At 45.0% G+C, this 19,982-nt stretch overlaps 1 protein-coding gene across 2 annotated transcripts in view; it reads right to left on the reverse strand.

Annotated features, from left to right (window-relative positions):
* Nucleotides 1-10,392, reverse strand: part of lrp2bp (LRP2 binding protein) — a 91,691-nt gene extending 81,299 nt beyond the window's left edge. Inside the window, exons 1-2 of one of the 2 annotated variants that reach the window (XM_085981361.1) lie at nucleotides 10,052-10,392; nucleotides 2,362-2,464 (exon numbers count right to left, since the gene is read on the reverse strand). In XM_085981361.1, the coding sequence (XP_085837487.1) occupies nucleotides 2,362-2,390 (29 nt within the window). In that variant the 5' untranslated portion in view covers nucleotides 2,391-2,464; nucleotides 10,052-10,392. Of the gene's footprint in view, nucleotides 1-2,361; nucleotides 2,465-10,033 lie in introns of both variants that reach the window. The other variant, XM_085981370.1, reaches the window with a different exon arrangement.
* Nucleotides 10,393-19,982: the final 9,590 nt, after the last annotated feature.

A 19,982-nucleotide genomic window follows, 5' to 3' on the forward strand; every position in this document is an offset into this window, starting at 1 on the left:
GCAAAAAATCGCATAGACCTCTTCAGAAGACAAACACGGGACACAACCAACAGAGTACCCTTCGTCGTCCAGTACTTCCCCGGAGTGGAGAAACTACGCCATGTTCTTCGCAGCCTTCAACATGTCATCGATGACGACGAACACCTCGCTAAGGCCATCCCCACATCTCCACTACTCGCCTTCAAACAGCCGCCTAATCTCAAACAGACCATCGTTCGCAGCAAATTACCCAGCTTTCAGGAGAACAGCGACCACAACACCACACAACCCTGCCACGGCAAGACATGCCAGATCATCAACACAGATACCATCATCACACGTGAGGACACCACCCACCAGGTACATGGTACATACTCATGTGACTCGGCCAACGTTGTCTACCTCATACGTTGCAAGAAAGGATGCCCCGGAGCATGGTACATCGGCGAGACCATGCAGACACTGCGACAACGGATGAACGGACACCGCGCAACAATCGCCAGGCAGGAGTGTTCCCTCCCAGTCGGGGAACACTTCAGCAGTCAAGGACATTCAGCCTCCGATCTTCGGGTAAGCATTCTCCAAGGCAGCCTTCGAGACACACGACAACGCAAAATCGTCGAGCAGAAACTGATAGCCAAGTTCCGCACTCATGAGGACGGCCTCAACCGCGATCTTGGGTTCATGTCACGCTACATGTAACCCCACCTGACGTAGGGTCACCCAGACTCGAGTCGTCGTTGGCTTGTTCTCTACACAGATGCGGCCGGACCTGCTGTGATTTCCAGCACAAAAAAAAAATGGTTTTTTGTCTGTTTTTTGTTTTTCATACAGACCCCAGCATCTGCAACATTTGACCCCTTGTGACCCCATCTCATTGTTCTTTGATGTAATGTTTTCCTGACTAACCTGTTTGGACACCATTCACACCTTTGATCGCTGTGATTATCTCTCTGCCGAGGTGTGATAAATGGCAGTTAGAAAGATTACCTGTAATCATCTGGCATTATTCTCTGACTATATAAGCTGTGTCTTTATGCATCTCTCCACTTCACCTGACGAAGGAGCAGTGCTCCGAAAGCTTGTGATTTCAAATAAAACTGTTGGACTATAACCTGGTGTTGTGTGACTTCTTACAGGGCTACGGACCTAGTGCTGGAAGGTGGGATTAGGCTGGGTAGCTCTTTTCCGACCGGCACGGACACGATGGGCCTAATGGCCTTCTTCTGTGTTGTAATTTTTCTATGATTCTATGATTCTAATGCAAATTGTCACGTGGCTCCAGGAGGAGGTGGACATTATCCTAGAAGTATTTATGGGCAGGCAAATTTGCTCCAAGCTGTAGATTTTCAAACTGGTGTACCTGGACCCTTGGAGACTAGTGGATTTCGGAATATATCCATGGTCAGCAGATTTCTGTTGCTCTGTCAGCAGACATGACATTTTCTATATTTATTGAGCTAACAGCACATTGTTCCTCTTTACATATAGAGGCTTCCTGGAGTGTATCAATATTTGCAGATGGTCCCCCATGAAGAATACTTGAAAAATACTGCTTCAAATTGGAAGAATTATCTTTCCTGTCAAGAATTGCTCCCATATTTCTTCTGCTTTTAAATCCTTCCAGCTCAGTGATGGTCACTCTTTCCCACAGGTAAATAATGAGCCTGCTGTACTAATGTTTGTACAAAAACGCGATGCAGAGGAAAATTCACAAGAGGATAGAGAAAGGGAGAAATTTTCCACTGAGCATTCAGAGAGGAGAACTTTCGGAATATGTGTGGCGCATTTCTATTTAGTTATTCAGAGCTTGTTAAAATCCAAACAACAGTTTATAAATGTATCAATAAATTGGATTTAATAAGTAAATTAAATAATAGCTCAGAGGGTTCGAAAAATATGTAAAACAGCCCATTGGGGAAGCGAAGGGTTAACACTATCTCCTAGTACACAGGAGTACATGCCCAAAGTCCAAATAACAATCTGCCAAAGCATGTCAACATGGTCCAAGAACTTTAGTTCAATAATTTTTAATTCAAAAGTCAATTAAACTTTTTAATAAATATTAACCAGGATGTGTAGGCAAATTATATACATGTACTGGGCTAACTAAAAATTTGAAAAAATAATTAGGAAAACTGTAATCCATTCAGAAGCGTACCTTAAAAAGATAGCAATCATTTTACTCAGGTTCTCTCCAGAAAGACTAACATTGATTTATTTTTCTATGGTATGACAACTTCCATTTCATTGTCACCTGTATAAAGGTAAACACTATATTTGTGTATAGATATAAATAAGTTTATCTTATACTCTAAAAATGTAAAACTAAGGATAAGAATGGTTTAAGATAGCCACCCAGTTCTGGTGTGTCTAACTTACAGAGGAGAAATTTTCCTTTTGTTTTCCATACAGTATGGATGTGTTTAGCCAGGAAGATACTGTTTGAGAGATGTGAACAACACCCACTTGCGAGTCATTCAACCTGGAAATGGGATCATCAGAGGAAACATAAAACCATTAGAATTCATTCCATACAGTTCAAAGGCTACTGGATCATTTAAGAAAGATTTGCATTCATATAGCACCTTTCATGACCTCAGGACATCCCAAAGCGCTTTACAGTCAATGAAGTACTTTTGAAGTGTAGTCACTGTTGTGATGTAGGAAACGCGGCAGCCAATTTGAACACAGCAAGGTCCCACAAACAGCATTGTAATAATGACCACATAATCTGTTTTTAGTGATGTTGGTTGAGGGAAAAATATTGGTACGGTCACCAGGGAGAACTCCCCTTCTCTTCTTCAAATAGTGCCATGGGATCTTTTCCACGTGGGAAGGCAGATGTCTCATCCGAAAGATGGAAAGACAGAGGGCAAGGGAGAAAGCAAACTTAACAGAACCAAAAGTGGCACAGTCCAGTGGTTAAGAGACTCTCATTTACAGTCATGTTATTTCAGAAAAGGGCAGTTTTAAAAGATCAGGTCAGTTTACTGTTGTCATTATACTGTGCTGTTCTTTGCGTGTTCAAATTTTAAATAAATCCAGTCCGTGTAATTTGGACTCTTGAGCTTAGCTTACGTGCGGTGTGCTGATAATACCATCTTCCACAGTGAGTTGGAGAGAAATAAAATGAAGTAGGCATTAAGGATGGTGTGAGTCCTAAAGGTTACGCAGTTTCTCTGGCAGCTTCTGGTTCGTAAAGACATGAGATCCACTTACGAAGATTGTGATCACACTGTTGCAAGAGGAAACAGCTCATTAAAAAACCCTGAAATGACACCACAGCAAGTTGTACCTGGTTACATATGCATTAATAAATTATAATTGATATTTAGCTGGTAGTCAGCAGTGATGATGAGGATGAGTCAATGAAACTGACATCCAAAAATGAACATTTGCCAACTAGGAGAGAAACAGGCGATGCCTCAGAACATTACAGTGAATTCTGGAGCCTTTTGAAGATGTTTGGAGTTCCTTTTACTGTTTGAAGGTGTCAGCCTTGGCTCAGTACTAGCATTTTTGCATCTGAGTCAGAACTTTGTGGGTTCAAGTCTCACTCCAGAGACTTGAGCAAATAATCCAGGCTAACGCTTCAGTGCAGTACTGAGGGGGTGCTGCACTGTTCGAGGAGCTCTCTTTCAGATAAGTGTTCAACCAAGGCCCTGCCTGCCCTCTCAGGTGGACGTAAAAGATCCTGTAGCACTACTTTAAGAGCGGGGGAGTTCTCGTGTCCTGGCCAATGTTTATCCCTCAACCAACTTTACGAAAACAGATTATCTGGCCATTAACCGTGGGAAAACTAGCTGCAGTACATTACAACAGTGGCTGCACTTCAAAAAGTACTTCATTGGCTGTAAAGCACCTTCGGACGTCCTCAGATCATGAAAAGTACTACATAAATTCTTTCTTTGAAGTCTCTGCCATGCATTCTGTGGAAGCTATCAAGAGGCAAACGAAAAGGACAGACTTCATTCTAAAAACCTTCAGAGATGTTTAAAAACATTTAAAATATTTAAAACAATTTTTCAATTAAAACAGGTACAGTGAATGGTTTGACACCCACAGCACAACAGCGAGATCATGAAAAACTGGAGGATGGGGATACCTGGCCTGTGTTATAAACCTCAACCAGTTACAGTGATCATCTGCACTACTATCCAAATCTAGCACTACTGTCCAAATCTATTAACATATCAACTTCTCTCGACCTCTCCACGGTCTCTAAATTGTCGGCTGCTTGTCTGACATCCAGTACTGGATGAGCAGAAATTTTCTCCAATGAAATATTGGGAAGAGCGAAGCCATTGTCTTCAGTCCCTATCTTGTTCTGCACACTTTGTACAAAAATAATAAATTGCAGGACAACGGAGTATTACAGTTTAAACTCTTTTATGAAGCATCAGGTCTGTGAACTTACTCATACAGCACAGTGGGGACAAGATGGAGTTAGGACCCCAGCCTGGGTCTTCTAAACAATAGCAGTCCTTACAGATGCCTGCAGGCCAATGACAACTCAGCATGTGATCACATGTGAATATAATAGATATTCCTTACAGATGCCTGCAGGCCAATGATAATTCAATATGCAAATATTACATCCCCTTTCTTTTAAAAGAAAAATGTTATGCATTATTTTTAAACCTTTCTTCTACCTAATGTTCTCGGTAGCATAAACATATAAGTAAACTCAGCATTTAACTTGCGCTGAAAACGTCTCAACGTTTCAATAACGATGTACAGTTTTTTTTTAGGGCAGCGATCCGCCTGCACCCTTTGACAGTTCACAAGTCAAGGATAACTCTAGGCTTGACCTCTCGTCCTGACCTTGTGGTATGGAACTGAGCATGCTCCTGAATCGGTCAACAAATCAGGTTCAGGTTTAGGTTCAGGTAAGTATGATGTGTTTTGTGTATTGCTCTGTTCATCACACTCTGTTGAACTGATCCTCTCGTCGGAATGACGGTGTTGTTCCTTGGTGTTCAGGAGGTGCCTGCAATTGCGGCGGTACACCTGTCCTTCTGGGGTGCGGACGTGATACGATCGCTCAGTGTCAGCTGGCTGGATGACGACTGCTGGCTTCCAGTAGTCTTGCTCCTGGATTCTGACGGATTCTCCATTGTGCAATGGCAGCAGTAGTCTAGCTGACCTGTCATAGTATCTCTTTTGGTGTTGCTGTCTCTGTACACGTTTTGCATGCACTTGCTTGCAGCTGACGACCTCTGGCTGCAGCTGCTGGTTGGTGCTTGGAAGGATTGAGCGAAGTCTGCGGCTCATCAACAGCTGTGCTGGTGACTTGAAGTTGTCAACCGGAGTGTTGCGGTACTCAAGGAGACTGATGTAGGGGTCTCTTTTGTCCGCTTTGGCTTTGTCCATGAGTGTTTTTGCAATCTGGACATTTTTTTCAGCAAGGCCATTACTTTGAGGGTAATAGGGGCTTGATGTGACATGTGTGAAATCCCATGCCTTGGCAAACGACTCGAACTCTTTTGATTTGTATTGGGGGCCATTGTCTGAGACTAAAGTCTCTACTATGCCATGCCTGGCAAAGGCTGCCTTTAGCTTGTGGATCACAGCTGCAGATGTGGTGCTGTGAAGCTTATCCAGTTCAAAAAATCTGCTGTAGTAATCAACAGTCACTATGTAGTCCTCGTTGTTCCATGTGAACAGATCCATTGCCGCGACCTGCCAGGGCCTGTCTGGGATACGGTGAGGTATCATGGGCTCTTTGACATTTGATGGGCGGCGTTCTAGACAAATGGAACATTTTCCGACAATGTCCTCAATGTGTTTGCACATTCCGGGCCAAAACATAATGTCACGTGCTCTTTGTTTGCATTTTTCCATGCCCATATGTCCAGCATGAATTTTTGTCAACATCTCTTCTCTGAGACTGGTAGGAATGATGATTTTCTCCCCTTTGAAGACGATTCCGTTGATTTGTGACAGTTCGTCTCTGTGGTTCCAGAATTCAGATATGCTCTGAGGGCATTTCCTCCTTTCCTCAGGCCATCCTTCATGTATGACTTTACTCAGCAGTGTGAGTTGTGCATCTTTCTCTGTTCCTGCTCGGATCTCCTTCAGTTTTGAGTCACTCACAGGTAAGCTGTTGTACACCACATCCATGCCTTCACTGAGGCTGCTGTCCTGGTAGCTAAGAGACTTTCTGGAGAGCGTGTCTGCGACAGGAATGTCTTTGCCTAGACGGTGAATGATTGTGAAGTTGTACTTCTGTAGCTGAAGGATCATTCTCTGTAGCCTTGGTGGGGCTGCGGCTAGTGGTTTCCTCATGATTGACTCGAGGGGCTTGTGGTCGGATTCCACAATGACTTGTCGGCCATAGACGTACTGGTGGAAATGCTTACATCCAAACAGAATTGCATATAGCTCTTTCTCGATTTGAGCATAGTTGATTTCACTGTCTATGAGAGATCTGGAAGCGTAGCCGATGGGCTTTCCTTCTTGTAGTAATACTGCGCCTAGTCCGTACTTTGACGCGTCCACTTGTAGTCTGAGCTCTTTGTTGGGGTCGAAGTAGGCAAGAACTGGTCCTGGTTCTCTGGTGATTAGGTCTTTCATTTTCTGAAATGCTGTGTCATGTTGTTTGTCCCACAGGAACTCATTGGATTGTTTAAGCAACTGACGCATGGGTGCGTTGATTTCGGAGAGGCTCGGGGCAAGCTTGGCTAAGTAGTTAACCATGCCTAGTACTGTCTCTAGCTCTGCGCGGTTCTTCGGCGGCTCCATCTTCTTGATGGCGGAGATTTTCTCTGGATCCGGCTTAATGCCATCAGTTGAGAGGCGATGCGCGAAATAACTGATCTCGGTGGATCCGATTATGCTTTTCTCGGGGTTGAGCCGGATACCTTTCTCCCGTGATCTTTGTAGCATCGCATGGAGGTTCCTGTCATGTTCCTCTCTATTCCTGCCACAGATGAGGATGTCATCTACGATTGCGACTACTCCGTCGAGGCCTTCATAGGTTTCGTCGATCTTCAGCTGGAATTTATCCTGAGCTGAGATAAGACCAAATGGTAAACGCAGAAATCGGTAGCGTCCAAATGGTGTGTTGAACGTTGTTAGCTTAGATGACTCTTCCGTGAGCTTGATAGTCCAGTATCCTGATCGTGCGTCCATTACACTGAAGTAACGTGCTCCCACTAGCTTGGGTGTGATGTCATCTAGCGTTGGTAGAGGGTAGTGAGGGCGTTTGATAGCCTTGTTCAAATCTCTGGGGTCGAGGCAGACTCTGAGCTTGCCTGTACGTGGTTTCTCAACCACTACTAACGCGTTGACCCACTCTGTCGGTTCTGTTTCCCGGACGATGATTTCTGTATTCTCCATGCTCTGCAGCTCCTCCTTCAGGTGACTACGTAGAGCAAGGGGTATCCTTCTCGGTCGGCAAACCACAGGGGTTGCTGCTGGGTCAAGGTGAATAGTGCATTCACCTGGGAATAGTCCGATTCCTTTGAAAACGTCAGCAAACTCCTCCATGACTGTCTGCTTCTCAACTGGTGCTGTCAATGATAGCACTAGCTTGACGAGGTCCATGTCTAAACATGCCTTTAGACCTAGCACTGGAGGTGCTCGAGTGTCAACAATGTAAAAGTTCAACATCATGTCGCTTTCTTTGTACTTGCATTTCATCATGCATGTGCTTTTTACAATGAGCTGCTCACCCCCATAGCCGGTCAGTCTGCGTGAGGTGGGCTGTAGCTCACACTCATCCTTCAAGCTGTGATACTCACTCAGAGGAATTACATTAACCTGAGATCCAGTGTCTAGTTTAAACTTAAGCTCTGTGCCCTGTTTTCCTATCTCAATATCGGCAAAGGCTTGCTCAGTCTCTGAAATCTGTTTTTTCTGTAACACAGAATCAATAAACAGTTCCTCTGCATTTGGCTCTCTATCTGGCATTTGGCTGTCACTCACTGTGTGTACTGCTTTCCGAAAACAGTCCTGCAAACTTTAGCAAAGTGGTTCCGTTTACCACATTTAGCACATTGCCTTCCTTTGGCAGGGCAATGCTCCTTTTCTCCATGCATCTTATTTCCACAATATCCACAGTTTTTGAAGCATTTTATGTCTGTGTCGCTCATTTTTAGAACTCTCTCTGTTCTTTCTGTTCTGAAACACGCTCTCTGCGCGGTGTTCTTTGGTGTGTGTCTATTAACTGCGTGCACTGTCTGTTCACACGAGCTGCTCGTGGCGCCGGTTATGGTTTTCAACTGTGGTTGGGCTATCTCGTGCGATCTAGCTATGTCCATAGCTTTGTCCAGCGTTAGCTCGGACCCAACATTCAAAAGTTTCTCTCTTACTTTAGCTGAATGTATTCCAAACACGATGCGGTCTCTGACCATCTCATCTTTATCTTCTGCATATTCACAGTCTTTTACCAGCAGTTTTAACTCAGTCACGAACTGTTCAAATGACTCAATAGCTCCTTGTACTTTCTCCTGAAACTTGTACCTAGCGAATATCGTATTTGTCTTGGGCATCACATATGATTCAAAACGGTCAAAATAACTTTTCAGTACCTTTGCTTCATCCGCGGTGAGAGACCATGTGTTAAAAATGTCTCTCCCTTTTTCTCCAATCCACAGGAATAGGTAGCTGCATCTTTCTTCCTTCCCTTTGCTTTTCAACGGACCCGAGAATATCAACTGCACGTGTTGCTTGAACTTGCGCCATTCTCTATGTAAGTTCAAAGATTTCCAATTCATTCGAGGTAAGGGAGCTCCAACGATGTCCATTTCAAATCCCTGTTCTGACACCATGTCTTGTTTTGCACACTTTGTACAAAAATAATAAATTGCAGGACAACGGAGTATTACAGTTTAAACTCTTTTATGAAGCATCAAGTCTGTGAACTTACTCATACAGCACAGTGGGGACAAGATGGAGTTAGGACCCCAGCCTGGGTCTTCTAAACAATAGCAGTCCTTACAGATGCCTGCAGGCCAATGACAACTCAGCATGTGATCACGTGAATAATAGGTGTTCCTTACAGATGCCTGCGGGCCAATGATAATTCAATATGCAAATGTTACAGTCCCTGCCACAAACTCCGTTCCCTAGCCACTGACTCCATCTCTCTCCCTAACATCTGTTTGAGGCTGAACCACACTGTTCGCAACCTTGGAGTCATATTTCACCCTGAAATGAGCTTCCGACCATATATCTGCTGCATAACTAAGACCACCTATTTCCACCTCCGTAACATTGCCCGTCTCCGACCCTGCCTCAGCTCATACGCTGCTGAAACCCTCAACCACGCCTATGTTACCTCTTGAATTGACTATTCCAACACACTCCTGGCTGGCCTTCTACGTTCTACCCTACGTAAACTTGAGGTCATGCAAAACTCTGCTGCCCATGTCCTAACTCACACCAAGCCCCGTTCACCTATCACCCCTGTGCTCGCTGACCTACATTGGCTCTCGGTTAAGCAACGCCTCGATTTCAAAATTCTCGTCCTTGTTTTCAAATCCCTCCATGGCCTCGCTCTTCCCTATCTCTGTAATCTCCTTCAGCCCCACAACCCCCCCCGAGATATCTGCACTTCTCTAATTCTGCCCTATTGAGCATCCTTGATTATAATCGCTCCACCACTGGTGGCCATGCCCTCAGCTGCCAAGGCTCTAAGCTCTGGAATTGCCTCCCTAAACCTCTCCACCTCTCTTTCCTCCTTCAAGACGCTCCTTAAAACCTACCTTTTTGACCAAGCTTTTGGTCATCTGTCCTAATTTCTCCTTATGTGGCTCGGTGTCAAATTTTTGTCTTATATCACTCCTGTGAAGCTCCTTGGAACGTTTTACTATGCTAAAAGCACTATATAAATACAAGTTGTTATATATGCAGATTCCACTGTATTCATGCATTTATTCTACACAGACTAATATTTATTTCAGATACAAGACATTCAATATTTTTCTGGACATAACTATTTTGCTCGCATTAATATATATAAAATTATTTAGGGCACACTAATAAATCATTTTCCATACATTACTATACTATTTTCTATACATTAATATACTTTTTTTCTCCATACATTAATATGTAGCCTCACCACATCTTCGTTCTCAGTCCTGGGGCGCGGCGACGGCAGCAGCAGTGGCACCAACCCGGACTCCTCCACCTGCTCCAGGCGCCTCGCACTGGGCCCTGCGGGGCAACCGCTTGGCTGCGTTTGAGCTGTTGCAGCGGGGCCAGTTGCCATGGAGACCGGCAACCGTGCCGTTGCTAGGCTGCCCGGAAGTCCGCCCCTTTGTTTTGTTCCAGATGCAACATGATGTGCGTCCCCCCCAACGCGGTAAGCGGGAAAGGAAAGTTCCGGCACTCGCGGGTCGATTCAGTCCAGCAGGACTTGCCCTCGTTTCCTCTCTTGAGTTGACCAGTGGACTTGTTCATCACCCAGAAACACACATCGCCACCACCACCTCCGGGACTCCTTATGTTAATTTTTTTTGTGGGTGTTGATCGAGAGAAAAATAAAATGGATTTAAGTGTCCAGTGAAAAACATTTGATTCAATAAATAATTAGGCCGACTGATCTGATATGAATATGCTCCTGGGAAAGCGGGTGGGAGAATTACCTTAGCCTACATCACACCAGTATGTCTGCTTCTGGAATGAAAACAGAAAATGCTGGAAATACTCAGCAGGTCAGGCAGTATCTCTGGAGAGAGAAACAGAGTTAAAGTTTCAGGTCGATGACCCTTCCTCACAACTTGAAAAAGCTGGAGATGGAACAGGTTTTTAAGCAAGTGCAGGGGCTGGGAAAGGAGGAAAGAACAAAAGGGAAGGTCTGTGATAGGATGGAAGGCCGGAGAGATTAAGAGACAAAAGGGATGATGGTGCAAGGCAAAAGGAGATGGTAATGGGATAAGTTAAGAAACAAAAGATGTCTCTAGATGAAGTTATAATATTAATAAATTTAATTAATTACATAGAATGGGAGAACAGGTGATGTGTTGCTGCTGCAATATGTGGGAGCTGGTGGGCACCATTGATGCTCACGGTGATCACATTTGCAGTAAGTGTTGGCTGCTCGAGGAATTCCGGCTCCGTGTTGAAGAGCTGGAGTCCGAGCTTCAAACACTGAGACACATCAGGGAGGGGGAGAGTTACCTGGACTCTGTGTATCACGAGGTAGTCACACCAATTAGATTAATTAATTCAGATGTAGTCCGTGGCCAGGGTCAGGATGGTGTGACTAGAAGTGAGGCAGGTACGGGGATCCAGGAGGTAGTGTTGGAGGAGCCGTAGCCCTTGCTCTTGTCCAACAGGTTTGAGGCTCTTACTCCCTGTGAGGATGGGAACGGGGACTGCGGGGAGGATGAGCAACCCGGCCACAGCACCGTGGAGCGGGGGGCCATTCAAGTGGGGGGAGATAAAAAAAATGTTGTAGTGGTAGGGGATAGTATCGTTAGGGGGATAGATAGAGTTCTTTGCAGCTGAGAGCGAGAGTCCCGAAGGCTGTGTTGCCTGCCTGGTGCCAGGGTTAAGGACATCTCCTCTGGGCTGGAGAGAAACTTGGAGTGGGAGGGGGAGGATCCAGTTGTCGTGGTCCATGTTGGTACCAACGACATAGATAGGACAAGGAATGAGGTTCTGCTGAGGGAGTTTGAGCAGCTAGGGGTCAAGTTAAAAAGCAGAACCACACTGAGATTACTACCTGAGCCACGTGCAAATTTGGCTAGGGTAAATAAAATTAGAGAGTTAAATATGTGGCTCAAAGCCTGGTGTGGGAGAAATGGGTTTTGCTTCCTGGGACACTGGCATCAGTACTGGGACAGGAGAGAGCTGTTCCGTTGGGACGGATTTCACTTGGCCAGTGCTGGGACTAGAGTCCTGGCGAATCGAATAACCAGGGCTGTAGAGAGGGCTTTAAACTAATTAGTGGGGGGGAGGTTTTAAGAGAGCGAAAAATAAAAATGACAGCGGAGAAGGCAATAGAACAAGGTAGCAGTGGGGGAATTAAAAACCAGAGCGTGTCAGGAAGGGACAGAATGTATAATGATAAAGGTAAAGTAGTAAAAGGGGTAAAAGCAGGAATAAATTGTCAGAAAACATATTTGAAAGTTCTTTATCTGAATGCACGCAGCATTCGTGACAAAATTGACGAGTTGAAGGTACAAATAACTACACATGGGTATGATCTGGTGGCCATTACGGAAACATGGCTGCAAGATAATCATGACTGGGAACTAAACATACAAGGGTATTTGAAAATTAGGAAGGACAGACAGGAAGGAAAGGGAGGTGGGGTTGCTATGTTAATCAAGGATGGAATCAGTGCAATAGTCAGAAATGATATTGGGTCAAAGGATCAGGATAGTGAAACAGTTTGGGTGGAGATAAGGAATAAGAAGGGGAAAAAGTCACTAGTGGGCGTAGTCTATAGGCCTCCTAACAGTTGCAACTCTGTTGGTCGGAGTATAAATCAGGAAATAGTTGGGGCTTGTAATAAGGGAACGGCTATAATCATGGGGGATTTTAACTTTCATATTGACTGGACTAATCAAATTGGGCATGGCAGCCTTGAGGAAGAGTTCATAGAGTGTATTAGGGACGGGTTCCTTGAGCAGTATGTAACTGAACCAACCAGGGGGCAGGCAATCTTAGATCTGGTCCTGTGTAATGAAACAGGATTAATAAAAAATGTCCTAGTAAAGGATCCCCTTGGAATGAGTGACCATAATATGGTTGAATTCCAAATTCAGTTTGAGGGTGAGAGAGTTGGATCTCAAACCAGCATACTGAGCTTAAATAAAGGAGACTATGAAGGTATGAGAGTAGAATTGACTAAAGTGGACTGGGAAAACAGATTAAAGTGTAAAGTGGTCTACATTCAAGGAGATATTTCACATCTTTCAAGATAAATATATTCCACTGAGGAAAAAGGGGAGTAAAAGAAAAGACAGCCATCCGTGGCTTAATAAAGTAATAAAGGATAGTATCCGACTGAAAACAAGGGCATATAAAGTAGCCAAATCTAGTGGGAGGATAGAAGATTGGGAAGCATTTAAAAGCCAGCAAACAATAACTAAAAGATTAATTAAGAAAGGGAAGATAGATTATGAAAGTAAACTAGCAAAAAATATAAAAACAGATAGCAAGAGTTTCTACAGCTATATAAAAAGAAAAAGGGTGGCTAAAGTGAACGTTGGTCCCTTAGAGGATGGGACCGGGAAACTAATGGTGGGGAACATGGAGATGGCAAAGACGCTGAACAAATATTTTGTATCAGTCTTTACAGTAGAGGACACTAAAAATATCCCAACACTGGACAAACAGGGGGCAATGGGGGGGGGGGGGGAGGAGCTAAAGATGATTAAAATCACTAAGGAGATGGTACTCAGTAAAATAATGGGACTTAAGGCGGATAAATCCCCCGGACCTGATGGCCTACATCCTAGGGTCTTGAGAGAAGTGGCGGTAGGGATTGTGGATGCATTGGTGATTATTTCCCAGAACTCCCTGGACTCAGGAAAGGTCCCGGCAGATTGGAAAACTGCTAATGTAACACCCTTATTTAAGAAGGGAAGTAGACAAAAAGCTGGAAACTATAGACCGGTTAGCCTAACATCTGTGGTTGGCAAAATGTTGGAGTCCATTATTAAGGAAACAGTAACAGAGCATTTGGATAAACATAATTTAATAGGACAGAGTCAGCATGGTTTTATGAAGGGGAAGTCATGTTTGACAAATTTGCTCAAATTCATTGAGGATGTAACATACAGGGTGGATAAAGGGGAACCAGTGGGTGTAGTGTATTTGGACTTCCAAAAGGCATTTGACAAGGTTCCACACAAAAGATTACTGATCAAGATAAGAAATCACAGGATTGGGGGTAATATACTGACATGGGTGGAAGATTGGCTATCTAACAGAAAACAAAGAGTTGGGATAAATGGTTCGTTCTAGGGCTGGCAATCAGTAACTAGTGGTGTTCCGCAGGGGTCAGTGCTGGGACCCCAACTCTTTACAATCTATATTAACGATTTGGAGGAAGGGACCGAGTGCAACATATCCAAGTTTGCCGACGATACAAAGATGGGAGGGAAAGCAATGAGTGAGGAGGACATAAAAAACCTGCAAAAGGACATAGACAGGCTAAGTGAGCGGGCAGAGATTTGGCAGATGCAATATAATGTTGGAAAGTGTGAGGTTATGCACTTTGGCAGAAAAAATCAAAGAGCAAGTTATTATCTAAATGGAGAGAAACTGCAAAGTGCTACAGCACAAAGGGATCTGGGGGTCCTGGTGCATGAAACACAAAAAGTTAGTATGCAGGTGCAGCAGGTGATCAGGAAGGCCAATGGAATCTTGGCTTTTATTGCAAGGGGGATGGAGTATAAAAACAGGGAAGTCTTGCTGCAGTTATACAGGGTATTGGTGAGGCCACACCTGGAATACTGTGTGCAGTTTTGGTTTCCATATTTAAGAAAAGATATACTTGCTCTCGAGGCGGTTCAGAGAAGGTTCACTCGGTTGATTCCGGAGATGAGGGGGTTGATGTATGAGGAAAGGTTGAGTAGGTTGGGACTCTACTCATTGGAGTTCAGAAGAATGAGAGGCGATCTTATCGAAACATATAAGATTGTGAGGGGGCTTGATCGGGTGGATGCGGGGAGGATGTTTCCACTGATGGGTGAGACTAGAACTAGGGGGCATAATCTAAGAAAAAGGGACTGCGCTTTCAAAACTGAGATGAGGAGAAACTTCTTCACTCAGAGGGTAGTAAATCTATGGAATTTGCTACCCCAGAGAGCTGTGGAAGCTGCAACATTAAATAAATTTAAAATGGAGATAGACAGTTTCCTAGCAGATAAGGGAATTAGGGATTACGGGGAGAGGGCAAGGAAGTGGACGTGAGTCTAGATTCGGATCAGCCATGATCCTATTGAATGGCCGAGCAGGCCCGAGGGGCCGTATGGCCTACTCCTGCTCCTACTTCTTATGTAAGTGTAAATGGCAATGGCAGAATGAAAGACAGCTGCCATGTGAGAGGGAAAAAAATGATAAGGGCAGAGGTTATTGTCCAAAATTGTTGAACTCAATGTTGAGTCCAGAAGGCTGTAAAGTGTCTAATCGAAAGATGAGGTGCGGTTCCTCGAGCTTACGTTGAGCTTCATTGGAACCGTGTAAGAGGCCGAGGGCGGTGAGGTCTGAGTGGGAGTGGAGCAGAGAATTCAACTGACAGGCGACCGGAAGCTCGGAGTCAGCCTTACGGACTGAACGGAGATGTTCCGCAAAGCGGTCACCCAATCTGCGTTTGGTCTCCCCAATGTAGAGGAGACCGCATTGTGAGCAGCGAATACAGTATACTAAATTGCAAGAAGTGCAAGTAAATTGCTGTTTCACCTGGAAGGAGTATTTGGGGCACTGGACATTGGGAAGAGAGGATGTAAAAGGGCAGGTATTGCATCTCCTGCGCTTGCACGGGAAGGTGCCAGGGGAAGGGGCATTGGGGTGATAGAGGAGTGGACCAGGGTGTCGCAGAGGGAGCGGTCCCTTCGGAATGCTGCAAGGGGAGGTGAGGGGAAGATGTGTTTGAGTCCTTGTGTTTAGGACTCATCAAACCTTTCAACTTTGCAGAAATCACCTGGCTGTTGGTTCGGAGGATCCAACATCCAGTCTGTGAAATCTACAATGAAGATGTCGGGACTCCGGATCCACCGCGGCTGAAGGCTGTAGGCAGAAACAAAGGTAAGTGAACATTTTGTAACACTTACCACTTCACACTTGCACCCATCACTCACCTCTACATCTCACTTTCAGACCCCTCCGACCCCCTTCACGTCTCCTCCACCTCGACGGGGATCTCCGAGGTCGGGAAGCCTGCACTTGAAAAGGTAAAATGGGACTAATCCTTTTTCCTGCCTGTTACAGGTGGTTAAAAGGATTTAATCCCTTTCCCGCCTCGAGGAGACGGGACCTGGGGCAGGAGGGCTTCCCGCCTCCTAGCAAAAGGGCATGGAAGTGGGATGGGGGTGGGCTTGCCAGCCGCCCCCACATTCTGCAACTTTACCGACAGTCCTGCCTCCTCGGGGCTGACAAAATCCAGCCCAGAGAAGTCGAGGAAGGGAAGAGTCGGAGATCAACCATGTGAAGGTGAGGGAAGGGTGGAAATTGGAAGCAAAGTGAATGAAATTTTCTAGTTCAGGGCAAGAGCAGGAAACAGCACCGATACAGTCATCAATTACCGGAAAAAGGGGTGAGGGAGGGGACCGGAGTAGGACTGGAACAAAGAATGTTCCACATATCCCACGAAAAGGCAGGCATAGCTAGGACCCATGCGGGTTCCCATAGCAACACCTTTAATTTGGAGGAAGTGAGTGGTGTCAAAGGAGAAGTTGTTCAATGTGAGAACAAGTTCAGCCAGGGAGAGGAGGGTGGTGGTGGAAGGGGACTGGTTGGGCCTCTGTTCAAGGAAGAAGTGGAGCGCCCTCAGGCCATCCCTGGTGGGGGATGGAGGTGTAGAGGGATTGGACATCCATAGTGAAAAGGAGACGGTTGGGGCTAAGAAACTGTTAAAGTGGCGGAGGGCGTCGGAAGAGTCACGGATGTAGGTGGGAAGAGACTGGACTAGAGGAGAAAAAAGAGTCGAGATAGGAAGAGATAAGTTCCGTGGGGCAAGAACAGGCTGAAACGATGAGTCTACCAGGGCAGTCCTGTTTGTGGATCTTGGGAAGGAGGTAGAAGCGGGCTGTGCGGGGTTGGGGAACTATGAGGTTGGCGGCCGTGGAGGGAAAATCTCCAGAGGAGATGAGGTCGGTGACGGTCTTGGAAATGGTGGCTTAATGTTCGGTAGTGGCGTCATGGTCCAGGTGGAGGTAGGAGGAGGTGTCGGAGAGTTGGCAGTCAGCCTCCGCTAGGTAGAGGTCAGTTTGCCAAACAACAACAGCACCACCCTTGTCAGCAGGTTTAACAATAATGTTGGGTTGGATCTGAGAGAATGGAGTGCTGCAAGTTCAGAGGGAGGTAGGTTGGAGTGAGTGAGGGGAGCAGAGTAATTGAGACGGCCGATGTCACGCCGGCAGTTTGCAATGAAAAGATCTAGAGAGGTTAAGAGGCCAGAGGGAGGGGTCCAGGTAGAACGAGAATTCTGAAAATGGGAGAAAGGGTCAGCTGTGCGGGGGGAAGAGTCCTGGCCAAAGAAGTGGACACGGAGACGGAGGTGGCGGAAAAATAGCTCAGCATCGTGCCGAGCTCGAAATTTGGTTTGTGGCTAAACTTGATGAATGCAGAGCTCTACAGAGGAGCACTGCGAGTGGGATTTTAAGAAACGGCTACCCACGGCGCTTTAGGGGAAAGTAATTGTTTCCTAAAGATCCTCCAGCTCCCCAAAAACGATTTGTATCAAAACTGTATTAGCCCTTTCTGTCGCCACTAGTATAGAACCATAGAATAGTTACAGCACGTAAGGCGGCCATTCGGCCAGTCAAGCTCATGCTGGCTCTCTGCAAGAGCACTTCAGCTAGTCCCACTCCCCCACCCTTTCCCCGTAGCCCTGCAAATTTCTTTCCTTCAGATACTTATCCAACTCCCTTTTGAAAGCAGTAATTGAATTTGCCTCCACCGCCCTTTCATGCAATGCATTCCAGATCTTAACCACTCACTGCGTAAAAGTTTTTTCTTATGTCGCCTTTGGTTCTTTTGCCAATCACTTTAAATCTGTGTCCTCTGCTTCTCGACCCTTCTGCCAATGGGAACAGTTTCCCTCTGTCTACTCTGTCCAGACCCCTCATGATTTTGAACACCTCTATTAAATCTCCTCAATCTTCACTGCTCCAAGGAGAACAACCCCAGCTTCTCCAGTCTATCAACATAACCGAAGTCCCTCATTCTTGGAATCATTCTCGTAAATCTTTTTCACATCCTTCCTAAAGTGTGGTGCCAGAATTGGACACAGTACTCCAGTTGGGGCCGAACCAGTGTTTTATACAGGTTCATCATAATTTCCACTTTTGTACCCTATATCTCTATTCATGAAGCCTAGGATCCTGTAAGTCTTTTTAACTGCTTTCTCAGCCTGCCATGCCACCTTCAACGATTTGTACATGATTTCTCCTATACCTATGTAATGATCAATAAAAGCAAATTTAAAATAGGGTTGCATCAAATAAACATGGTGACAGAAATGATCCCACGTATTGTTTGTATTTCATTTAGTATTGAACAGTAATGCTTTTACTATTCAGATTGTATTTTCATATTTGCCTGGCATTATATAAAAAATGTTCATCATACTGGCTTCTTGTAAAATGGGAAAAATCAACTGTGTAGTAGCATACTGTCCATACTTCTACAGCAAAAAAATAGCTCATTACCACTATGTTTTGAAAGCATTACAATGGCTTCAATTTTCCCAATATTTAATTGGAGGAAATTTCTGCTCATCCAATATGGGATGGCGGACAAGTAGCGTAACAAATCAGAGGCAGTGGAGTGGTCGAGAACTACACCATTTCATTCTTTATGAAGATTCAGTAACCGAGGACAAAAATGGTGCATACGTAGTCTCTAACATTTGTAGAACTGGTAGTACGTGCGTGGAAAATGAGCTATAAACATTGGTCAAACCTCATTGTTATTTAGAAATTTGATTTAAGATGGAAGCATTAACATGGGAGGGATGGTGGTAGAGAGAAAACGGGGAATTATAGACCGGTAAGCCTGACATCGGTAGTGGGAAAAATGCTAGAGTCCATTATAAAAGATGTAATAGCAGAGCACCTGGAAAACAGTGACAGGATTGGACAAAGTCAACATGGATTTACAAAAGGTAAATCATGCTTGACTAATCTACTGGAATTTTTTGAGGATGTATCTGGTAGAATAGATAAGGGAGAACCAGTGGATGTGGTGTATTTGGACTTTCAGAAGGCTTTCGATAAGGTCCCGCATAAGAGATTAGCGTGCAAAGTTAAAGCACATGGGATTGGGGGGGTAAGGTACTGACTTGGATAGAGAACCGGTTGGCAGACAGGAAGCAAAGAGTTGGAATAAACAGGTCTTTTGCCAAGTGGCAGGCAGTGACTAATGGGATACCGCAGGGATCAGTGCTAGGACCCCAGCTATTCACAATATATATAAATGATCTAGACGAGGGAACTAGATGTAATATCTCCAAGTTTGCAGATGACACAAAGCTGGGTGGGCGTGTGTGCTGTGAGGAGGATGCCGAGAAACTCCAGTATGATTTGGACAGGTTGGGTGATTGGGCAGATGCAGTATAATGTGGATAAATGCGAGGTTATCCACTTTAGTGGCAAAAACAGGAAGGCAGATTATTATCTGAACGGCAATAGATTGGGAAAAGAGGAAGTGCAACGAAACCTGGGTGTCCTTGTGCACTTGTCGCTGAAGGTAAGCATGCAGATGCAACAGGCGGTTAAGAAGGCAAATGGTATGTTGGCCTTCATAGCGAGAGGATTCGAGTACAGGAGCAAGGATGTCTTGCTGCAGTTGTACAGGGCCTTGGTGAGACCACACCTTGAGTATTGTGTGCAGTTTTGGTCAACTTATCTGAGGAAGGATGTTCTTGCCATGTAGGGAGTGCAGCGAAGATTCACCAGGCTGATACCTGGGATGGCAGGAATGATGTATGAAGAGAGATTGGGTCGATTAGGCTTATATTCGCTAGAGTTTAGAAGAATGAAAGGGGATCTCATTGAAACTTATAAAATTCTAACAGGACTAGACAGACTAGATGCAGGAAGGATGTTCCCGATGGTGGGGGAGTCCAGAACCAGGGGTCACAGATTAAGGATAAGGGGTAGGCCATTTAGGACTGAGATGAGGAGGAATTTCTTCACCCAGAGTGGTGAACCTGTGGAATTCTCTACCACAGAAGGCAGTTGAGGCCAATTCATTAAATATGTTCAAGAAGGAGTTGGATATATTTCTTAAGGCTAAAGGGATCAAGGGATATGGGGAGAAAGCAGGGACAGGGTACTGAATTTGGATGATCAGCCATGATCTCATTAAAT

This window comes from Somniosus microcephalus, chromosome 1 (assembly GCF_052327205.1).
Source record: "Somniosus microcephalus isolate GS21.2 chromosome 1, FLI_Smic_1.0, whole genome shotgun sequence".
In the NCBI taxonomy this organism is placed as follows: domain Eukaryota; kingdom Metazoa; phylum Chordata; class Chondrichthyes; order Squaliformes; family Somniosidae; genus Somniosus; species Somniosus microcephalus.